We start from the raw sequence: 11,586 nt of genomic DNA, 5'->3' as shown, positions 1-11,586 counted from the left end.
GTTGATTCACGAACCTATAACAATATATACATATATATCAAAGTATGTTCAAAATATATTTACAACACTTTTAATATATTTTGATATTTTAAATTTATTAAGTCAGCTGTCCTTGTTAGTAACCTACAACTAGTTGTCCACAGTTAGATGTACAGAAATAAATCGATAAATATTATCTTGAATCAATCCACGACCCAGTGTATACGTATCTCAGTATTGATCACAACTCAAACTATATATATTTTGGAATCAACCTCAACCCTGTATAGTTAACTCCAACATTCACATATAGAGTGTCTATGGTTGTTCCGAAATATATATATAGATGTGTCGACATGATAGGTCGAAACATTGTATACGTGTCTATGGTATCTCAAGATTACATAATATACAATACAAGTTGATTAAGTTATGGTTGGAATAGATTTGTTACCAATTTTCACGTAGCTAAAATGAGAAAAATTATCCAATTTTGTTTTACCCATAACTTCTTCATTTTAAATCCGTTTTGAGTGAATCAAATTGCTATGGTTTCATATTGAACTCTATTGTATGAATCTAAATAGAAAAAGTATAGGTTTATAGTCGGAAAAATAAGTTACAAGTCGTTTTTGTAAAGGTAGTCATTTCAGTCGAAAGAACGACGTCTAGATGACCATTTTAGAAAACATACTTCCACTTTGAGTTTAACCATAATTTTTGGATATAGTTTCATGTTCATAATAAAAAACATTTTCTCAGAATAACAACTTTTAAATCAAAGTTTATCATAGTTTTTAATTAACTAACCCAAAACAGCCCGCGGTGTTACTACGATGGCGTAAATCCGGTTTTACGGTGTTTTTCGTGTTTCCAGGTTTTAAATCATTAAGTTAGCATATCATATAGATATAGAACATGTGTTTAGTTGATTTTAAAAGTCAAGTTAGAAGGATTAACTTTTGTTTGCGAACAAGTTTAGAATTAACTAAACTATGTTCTAGTGATTACAAGTTTAAACCTTCGAATAAGATAGCTTTATATGTATGAATCGAATGATGTTATGAACATCATTACTACCTTAAGTTCCTTGGATAAACCTACTGGAAAAGAGAAAAATGGATCTAGCTTCAACGGATCCTTGGATGGCTCGAAGTTCTTGAAGCAGAATCATGACACGAAAACAAGTTCAAGTAAGATCATCACTTGAAATAAGATTGTTATAGTTATAGAAATTGAACCAAAGTTTGAATATGATTATTACCTTGTATTAGAATGATAACCTACTGTAAGAAACAAAGATTTCTTGAGGTTGGATGATCACCTTACAAGATTGGAAGTGAGCTAGCAAACTTGAAAGTATTCTTGATTTTATGTAACTAGAACTTGTAAAATATATGAAGAACACTTAGAACTTGAAGATAGAACTTGAGAGAGATCAATTAGATGAATAAAATTGAAGAATGAAAGTGTTTTTAGGTGTTTTTGGTCGTTGGTGTATGGATTAGATATAAAGGATATGTAATTTTGTTTTCATGTAAATAAGTCATGAATGATTACTCATATTTTTATAATTTTATGAGATATTTCATGCTAGTTGCCAAATGATGGTTCCCACATGTGTTAGGTGACTCACATGGGCTGCTAAGAGCTGATCATTGGAGTGTATATACCAATAGTACATACATCTAAAAGCTGTGTATTGTACGAGTACGAATACGGGTGCATACGAGTAGAATTGTTGATGAAACTGGACGAGGATGTAATTGTAAGCATTTTTGTTAAGTAGAAGTATTTTGATAAGTGTCTTGAAGTCTTTCAAAAGTGTATGAATACATATTAAAACACTACATGTATATACATTTTAACTGAGTCGTTAAGTCATCGTTAGTCGTTACATGTAAATGTTGTTTTGAAACCTTTAGGTTAACGATCTTGTTGAATGTTGTTAACCCATTGTTTATTATAACAAATGAGATGTTAAATTATTATATTATCATGATATTATGATATATAATATATCTTAGTATGATGTATATACAGTTAAATGTCGTTACAACGATAATCGTTACATATATGTCTCGTTTCGAAATCATTAAGTTAGTAGTCTTATTTTTACATATGTATTTCATTGTTAATACACTTAATAATATATTTACTTATAATTTAACATAATTAACCAAGTGTATCAATATCTTAATATGATTCATATGTAGCTAGTAAGACGTTGTTATAACGATAATCGTTATATATATCGTTTTCGAGTTTCTTAAATTAATAGTCTCATTTTTATGTATATAACTCATTGTTAAAATACCTAATGAGATACATACTTATAATAAAAACATGTTAACTATATATATAACCATATATATGTCATCGTATAGTTTTTACAAGTTTTAACGTTCGTGAATCACCAGTCAACTTGGGTGGTCAATTGTCTATATGAAACATATTTCAATTAATCAAGTCTTAACAAGTTTGATTGCTTAATATGTTGGAAACATTTAATCATGTAAATATCAATCTCAATTAATATATATAAACATGGAAAAGTTCGGGTCACTACAACTTGTGATTTTTAGTCCGTTGCGTCGAGCGTCGAGAGTTGACTCTGGTCCCGGTTCCGGATTTTCGAACGCCCTTGCGTATAATTTAATATCTTGTACTTTGTGTTTTGCTTCTTGTACTCTTGTAATTTCGAGACGTTTCTTATCAATAATTGGAACCTCTTTGATTGTACTTTGTACTTTTGAGCTTTTTGGTCGTTTGCGTCTTCAATTCGTCGAGTCTGTCTTTTGTCTTCACCTTTTATTATTTAAACGAATATTACTTGTAAATAGAACAATTGCAACTAAAAGCTTGTCTTTCTTGAGGGATAATGCTATGAAATATATGTTCGTTTTTAGCATTATCAATGGGACTATGATTATGAGAAATGGAAGTATGAAATCTTGTGGTCTATTAAAATTATGAAATGATTATTTATGTTAAACTAATGAACTCACCAACCTTTTGGTTGATACTTTAAAGCATGTTTATTCTTAGGTATGAAAGAAATCTTCCGCTGTGCATTTGCTCATCTTAGAGATATTACTTGGAGTCATTCATGACATATTTCAAAAGACGTTGCATTCGAGTCGTTGAGTTCATCAAGATTATTATTAAGTATATTATAGTAAGATATATTACGAAATGGTATGCATGTTGTCAACTTTCGATGTAATGAAAGATTGTCTTTTCAAAAACGAATGCAATGTTTGTAAAATGTATCATATAGAGGTCAAATACCTTGCGATGTAATCAACTATTATGAATCGTTTATAATCGATATGGACTTTGTCCGGATGGATTAGGACGGGTCGCTTCAGATATGGGGACCTATGAAACCTTATTTTAGATGAAGCCCATAAGTCACGATACTCGATTCACCCCGGTGCCAATAAGATGTATCACGACCTTAAAGAACAATATTGGTGGTCAAACATCAAAAGGGACGTAGCTACTTATGTTGCCAAGTGTTTGACATGTTCCAAAGTCAAAGCCGAACACCAAAGACCGTCCGGACTACTTCAACAACCCGAGATCCCGCAATGGAAGTGGGAAAGGATAATGATGGATTTTATCACCAAACTACCAAAGACGGTTGGCGGTTATAATACTATTTGGGTTATTGTTGACCGACTCACCAAATCCACGCACTTCCTAGCCATGAAGGAAACTGATAAAATGGAGAAACTTGCCCAACTTTACATTAAGGAGATCGTAGCCCGACACGGTGTACCGTTATCGATTATCTCCGACCGAGATGGCTGTTTTGTTTCTAGATTTTAGCGTACTTTACAAGAAGAGTTGGGAACGCGTTTAGACATGAGCACCGCATACCATCCGCAAACCGACGGACAAAGCAAACGCACAATCCAAACTTTGGAAGACATGTTACGAGCTTGCGTTGTCGATTTTGGAAAAGCTTGGGATAAGCACTTGCCTCTCGCCGAATTCTCCTACAATAATAGTTATCACGCGAGTATTAACGCCGCACCATTCGAAGCTTTATATGGCTGAAAATGTCGTTCACCTCTTTGTTGGGCCGAAGTAGGCGACACACAAATCACCGGACCCGAACTCATTCAAGAAACAACCGAGAAAATCGTTCAAATTCGAGATAGGCTTAGGACGGCCCGAAGTCGTCAAAAGAGCTATACCGACAAACGACGCAACGACCTCGAATTTCATGTCGGTGACCGAGTAATGTTAAAATTCGCACCTTGGAAAGGTGTAATCCGTTTTGGGAAACGCGGGAAGCTAAATCCGCGGTATATTGGTCCTTTCGAAATCTTGGAGAGTATTGGAACCGTTGCTTATCGTTTAGATCTTCCACCTCAATTGAGCTCCGTTCATCCTACCTTCCATGTATCTAACTTGAAAAAGTGTCTTGCCGAACCCGATATCGTCATCCCTCTCGAGGAACTTACTATTGATGACAAACTTCATTTTGTGGAGGAACCGGTTGAAATCGTGGACACCTCCGTCAAGACGCTAAAACAAAGTCGAATCCCGATTGTTAAGGTCCGTTGGGATGCCAAAAGGGGACCCGAGTTTACTTGGTAAAGGCAAGATCAAATGCAAAATAAATACCCTCACTTGTTCCCGGTTCCGGAAACGCAAGATCCCGAGGAAGAAACAACGACTTCTACGCCTACTTAAATTTCGGGACGAAATTTCTTTTAAGGAGTAGGTAATGTAACATCCCGCCTTTTTCCGTTTACTTTTCCGTTTAACTATTTTAAATTCCGTTATATGTTTATAACATCTTCCGTTAATACGCGTTTTAAAAATATCTCGTTTAGGTAAATCACGCACCCGCAACCGAACTCGAGGGACTAGTTTCGCCAAAGTGCCAAAGAGGTGACTAACATTTGACTAGTCAACCCCACCTCCCATCTTTTTTCATTTCCATTTTCCTTTTCTTTTACTACTTCCCTATTTTCTTTCAATTCTCCAATTTGAAGATTCATCATCTAAATCCGTTCAAGCAAGCATCAATCAAAACAAATTACATAATTGGAATCCTTGCAACTTCCTCTTCGATTCCATACCGATTTCATTTCCAAAATCACTAGATTTTGTGTTCTTGATGTTTTAAACTTATAAAGTTGTTAATTAGTGTCTATGGCTCAAGTCTAACATGATTATATGATTTATATGCTCGATCTCGTTGTTTGAAGTAACTAGCTTGAATATGAACTTTGGTGTGTTTGATTTGATGATTTGGTTGCTTGAATGTTGTTAAATGATATAAGTACATGTATTAAATGTGTTCCTAGTATCACTAGCTTCAATTTGATGTGTAGGTTGCTTGAGAAAACTCCATAAACTTGATTAGTGATTTTGGTGAATTTAGGTTAGGGTTTGATAAGCTTGAAATGAATATTTGATGCATTTAATGCCATGAATTATTGTTAGTAAGTAGTTAGTTGTATTGTATGCTTGATTATCCACAAAATGGCGTGTGTTATGTATGCATTAAATGCCCAAATCATAAATGTGCACTTGTAAAATTTGAAGCATTAAATGTGTGCATTGATTGATCATTTGATTTGAAAAGTCGGTTATTGCAAATAATGTTTTCGGTTGGTGAAATGTGTTTAGTTGTGTTCTTTGTCAAATTACCTTTCTAACGATATAAGATACGAGTTCTAAGTGTTAGCGGTTTGTGATTTATGCTTGAAAGAGTTTTGATTTGAGACTAGGACATTTGAGACTGACCAGGTACCAGCACACGTTAAATGCCGCGGCACGGCAGTCTTGGGTCGCGGCGCGACCTAAGGCTTGTCCAGGTTCTGACAAACATGATCAAAATATGAAAAATGTTTGGCACTCTATGGACCTCCGATCCACATGTAACTTGTTCTAACATGCTTATATATGAATAAAAACCTCAGAAAAATAGTTCGGGACCCGACCCGAACGTGTTGACTTTTTCGTTGACTTTGACCGACCAAAGTTGACTTTTAATCAAACTTAACCAAATGTTTGTGCAATCATTCTAACATGCTTTTATACTTGTACCTTACATGAAACATGACAATTTGATTCACATGCTATTATGATCGAGTCTTAACGAGCCATAGGACTAATTGAACACTTTGACCTATCGTGTTTACCGTTATTGATACAAACCTATTTGTTTAGGTCAAGACTAGCATTCGTTCTTGCACACGTTTACTTGTTGAAGTACTTTTACATATGTGCACTAAAGGTGAGATCATAGTCCCACTTTTACTCTTTTGAACTTACATTTGGGATGAGAAAACATAAACGTTTCTTTTTGCTAAGTGAACACAAGTACAGGAAAACAAACATTCTACATACGAGTTTGAACAAAAATACTCAATTCGATTATCATTAGTTACACTTGCCGGGTGTAAGCGAGAACTTATGTTATATGGCTATATGGGTTTGACAAACCCTCATTCAAATGGTTCGCTACCATTTACGAATGAAATATATTTTCAAGAAACGGTGTATGTTCTAATACTATTGTGATGGGGTTCTATGGAAGGAATGTTAAGCATTGATAATTGGGTGCTCGTGAAACAAACTTTTGGAATGTATTACTATTATATCAATGTTACAAATCTTGTGGTTCACTTGTACTTACTTACTTAAACATATGATTTCACCAACGTTTTCGTTGACAGATTTCTATGTTTTTCTCAGGTCCTTGAACGTTTTGTGATACATGCTTCCGCTCATTACTTTTGATACTTGCTTGAATGTCGAGTATATACATGCATACATGGAGCATCTTTTGGCTACTTTAAATCGTGTCGCATAGATTTCAATTGTACTTATAACTTTGTAACGTAACTTTTGGATGAGCGATTCTTGTAAACTTGGGAACAAATCTTAACTTTTGAAATGAATGCGATATATTTTCGGTCAAACGTTAATTTAAAGACTTATGACCACGTAATGGGACCTAAGTAGTCGGCGCCGTCAATGACGATTTTGTCGGGTCGCCACAAAACCACAACTTGGGCCAATTAAACCTGTTTTGGGGCTGCATAATCAGATTACTATATTGGGCCGTGATTTTGTTATTTAGTGGGTTTGTTTATGGTTGGGCTTGGACATGAATTAAAAGTGATGGTGACTGTGAAGGTTTCGAAGATAATATATGGATGAGGTACATAATAATAAGTTCACGGTGATGATGTATATGGATGTTGAATTGATGATGTTTGGATTAAGAAACAAAAAAACAGATATATATATTTATCTGTTATATGTTAAAATAGAAAACAGTTATGGAGCCATGGTTAAGGAGTGTTGTGTGTGAGCGAGGGGTCTCAGGTTCGAGCCATGGCAGGGTTACTTTATCTGTTTTTGGGCCGATTTTTATGAGGTAGTTTCTTTATTATTATTATTATTATTATTATTATTATTATTATTATTATTATTATTATTATTATTGTTATGTATTATTAATTATTGTTATTAATTCAAGATTTAGTGTTATTATTATTATTATTATTAGCATTATTATTTAGAAATTATTAGTATTAACATTATTATTATTATAAGTATTATTATTATTGTTGATATTATTGTTAATATTAGTTATTATCATTATTATCATTTATTATTACTAACACAATTAAAAATTACAATTATGACTACTATTATTATCATTATCACTAGTATTATTATTAAGTAATAATATTATTATTATTATCATTTGTATTGTTATAAGTAATATTAATATTATAAATCGTACGATTTTAGTATTATTATAAATATTATGATTATGATTAACATTGGAAATATTATTGTAAAAATGATACGATTTATTAGTACTTTCATAAATATTATTATTATTATCATTTTATATATATAGTAGAACTATTATTATTAACAAAAGTACCACTATTAACAATATCATTATTATTATTAGTAATATTATTAACAATAAGTTATTATTACTTTTAGTAAATTATTGTTACTAAAACTATCATTTAAAAACAGATAAATATTTTGTACGTAAAATATACTTATTACATATACTAAAATTGTATTAATATTTCATATAACTATATATCAACCCTATTAACATTATACTTATGTATAACAAACTAATGATTTTCAGATATATCACTAAACACATATGTATATATATAACTAAATATCTAGATAATAATTATGTTAAAATAATATATATAACATAAAAGTTAAAATATAATAGAATTTAACATAAAATTTATATAAACTACAAACACATAAACAATATATAATTAATAAAGGAAATTATGTGATTTCCACAATATGTTTTAATAGATATACAACTGATATAAGTTCGTGAATCCGAGGCCAACCCTGCATTGTTCAGTATCGTCGTATGAATATTTTTACTACAAAATATTGGATTGTGAGTTTCATTTGCTCCCTTTTTAAATGCTTTTGCAATATATATTTTTGAGACTGAGAATACATGCGTTGCTTTTATAACTATTTTACGAAATTGACACAGTAATCGAAACTACATTATATGGTTGAATGATCGAATCCGAATATGCCCCTTTTAGCTTGGTAGCCTAAGAATTAGGGAACATACCCCCTAATTGACGTGAATCCTAAAGATAGATCTATTGGGCCCAACAAGCCTCATTCTGGAATTTGGAATGCTTTAGTACTTCGATTTTATCATGTCCGATGGGTGTCCAGGAATGATGGGGATATTCTATATGCATCTTGTTAATGTCGGTTACCAGGTGTTCAATCCATATGAATGATTATTTTTGTCTCTATGCATGGGACGTATATTTATGAGAAATGAAAATCTTGTGGTCTATTAAAATGATGGAAATGAATATTTATGATAAACTAATGAACTCACCAACCTTTTGGTTGACACTTGAAAGCATGTTTATTCTCAGGTATTAAAGGAATCTTCCGCTGTGCATTTGCTCATTTTAGAGATATTACTTGGAGTCATTCATGACATATTTCAAAAGACGTTGCATTCGAGTTGTTGAGTTCGTCAAGATTATTATTATTAAGTCAATTGTAGTTGGATATATTATGAAATGGCATGCATGCCGTCAACTTTCGATGTAATGAAAGTTTGTCTTTTAAAAACGAATGCAATGTTTGTAAAATGTATCATATAGAGGTCAAGAACCTCGCGATGTAACCAAATGTAATGTATTCGTCCAGATGGATTAGGACGGGTCGTTATAGCATTCATCCAATTGCAGTTGTGGTGCCAATGTGTGTACCTGTTAAAATCTTTGCTTTTATCATTTTTCCAGCAAGTTCAGTTATTTGTAAGCGAGTACCATTGCACAAACCACTCGTTTGATCTACATTCTTAAAAAGCATAACCGATACACCGACTTTTAATTTCAGATTATGCTTTGGTAAACCACCAATGTCGATTCTATTTAGGTAGTCGGTTGTGTACAACTCACTGTTAAAATGTGAGTCTCTTTCCGATTGACAAATGCTATTCGAGCTTAAATACGACCTCTCATCACCATCTAACGACGCCATTGGAGCAAGGATGTCACGTTGTTGATAATAAATTGGGTTGCCTAGATTCTCCAATTAGTCGGGATATATTGAAGAAATAATAGACCCAATTGGATCGTCAACATCTTTAACTAAGGCATTATCAGGCATTTGGATTTCAGATATATCGTCTTGTGTTGGGTTAACATTTCCGTTACCGATGTTTAACAACCAATCAACAAATGTTCGAATTTTCTCGACATTGATTTGATCTTGATCATAAGGAGTAGCTGAAGAAACGGATGTAAGTCCAATGTTAACTGTTAGTCTTAAAACAGTTACATGATCCCAGAGATATGACGAATTCAGTGTTGCAGCTACAACATCCTCTATTTTTCCTCTTTTAATAACGGGTAATACTTGTCGAAAATCACCACCAAACACTATTACTTTACCTCCAGATGGTGTGTCCATGCTATTACTATTGATTGGTCGACCAATGTCGCGTAAAGAGCAATCTAGAGTTTCGACGCAAATCCTATTAACCATTGGGGCTTCATCCTAGATGATAAGTTTTGTTCTTCTTATTAATTATGCCAAATGGCTATTAGGTTGAATCCTACAGAAGGATTCATCATTTGGATCAATAGGAATGGCAAATGGTGAATGAGCCGTTCTTCCACCAGGCAACAACAAAGCAGCAATTCCGCTAGATGCGACATTCAACACAATCTGACCTTTATTTCTCTGTCCTTCCAAATTGGATTATCGAAATGACACAATCATTTTCGCTAACCTTTTCCATTATCGCCAAGAAATCGTTCTTATATTTGGCCCATAGAGTACAACTCAGAATAAGCCCACTAGGGTGTGTTTGGGTGAAATTGGAGTTGGAACTTGTAGTTGGAGCTGGAGCTTTTGAGATACAGCTTGAGCTGGAGCTTATTCTTGAAGCTGGTAGCTGGAGCTTATTAGTTTTTATAAGTGTTTTGTAAACTAGCTGGAGCTTATTTTTCAGTTCATAAGCTCAACTTTTTTTCATAAGCTACTATAAGTAAATTATTTTTTTAAGAGCTTATGAAATTAATAAGCTATACTTTTAATGTGAACCAAACTGTGTCACACGTATTCTGATTATTCCTGTTTATTTGGAATGTCATTGAATTTTGATTATATCACTTCCCGATTTCTTGGATAAACAGTTGCAAAAAATCTTATTATTAAAAACTCGTATCAAGTACAATTTTTAAAATATCAACCCTATGCATTGCGGATCAAATTACCAGAACACTTTTTTGGTTTTCTTGAATAATGATCATACGCTTTTTTATTAATTTATACTAAACCAACTATAGCGAATACTGTAAAACCCAAAATTTTACAGTTATATGATCAACTTCAACATGTATACTCTAATTAATTTACGCAGGTTGATATTGATACGAATTAGAAACATACGCAACAAATTACATTTAGAATTACAAACCTGAAACATAAAAATAAACTTATACCTGTATAGTCACTGATCTTACAATTAGACTTCAACTTGCGAATCAAATTATGCAGGTTCATTACAGATTCAATAAGCAACGAATTACAATTAGAAACACAACCAAAAAATTATACCTCTATAGTCAACGATTTTTACAATTAGACTTCAACCTACGGATCAAATTACTCAGGTTCAATATAGATTTAATAAGCAACAAATTACAATGAGAAACACATCAAAAAACTTATACCATCATAGTCACAAGGTCGACAATCAAGATGGCTTTCATTGTTATGAGTAATTTGTATTCTGTAAAACGGAATAATCAAGTATAATTTCATCATGATTCGTTGATTACTGGCTTTCAAAGATAGTTGTTCGAATTGACTGCATTACTTGCCTAGTACGAATCAATAAAGACTAAAGTTTTGATTTTTTTTTTTTTTTGGCATAATAGACTTGGTTAATCGCGAATTCATTAAAACCGCTCAAGGACACGTGGCCTCAGAAGAGCTCGTTATAAAAACTTTAGGATAAAAATTGAAGTTTTTTTTTTTAATGACAAATGTGCCGTGAATTTCAGATGCCTCTAATCGGATGTC

General features: G+C 32.8%; 1 protein-coding gene across 1 annotated transcript; it reads right to left on the bottom strand.

The window, feature by feature from the left end:
- Positions 1 to 9,588: 9,588 nt before the first annotated feature.
- LOC139890437 (uncharacterized) lies at positions 9,589 to 9,966 on the bottom strand. Its single transcript, XM_071873315.1, has one exon. It carries the CDS (start codon positions 9,964 to 9,966, stop codon positions 9,589 to 9,591), a length of 378 nt encoding a protein of 125 aa, XP_071729416.1.
- Positions 9,967 to 11,586: the final 1,620 nt, after the last annotated feature.

This window comes from Rutidosis leptorrhynchoides, chromosome 2, assembly GCF_046630445.1.
Source record: "Rutidosis leptorrhynchoides isolate AG116_Rl617_1_P2 chromosome 2, CSIRO_AGI_Rlap_v1, whole genome shotgun sequence".
Taxonomy (NCBI): domain Eukaryota; kingdom Viridiplantae; phylum Streptophyta; class Magnoliopsida; order Asterales; family Asteraceae; genus Rutidosis; species Rutidosis leptorrhynchoides.
Note: the sequence above shows the minus strand (reverse complement) of the source record. Positions and strands in the feature narration are given on the sequence as shown.

Coding starts and splice junctions, on each gene's coding strand:
- LOC139890437 (XM_071873315.1), bottom strand. CDS start 9,966: ATGGACACACCATCTGGAGGTAAAGTAATAGTGTTTGGTGGTGATTTT.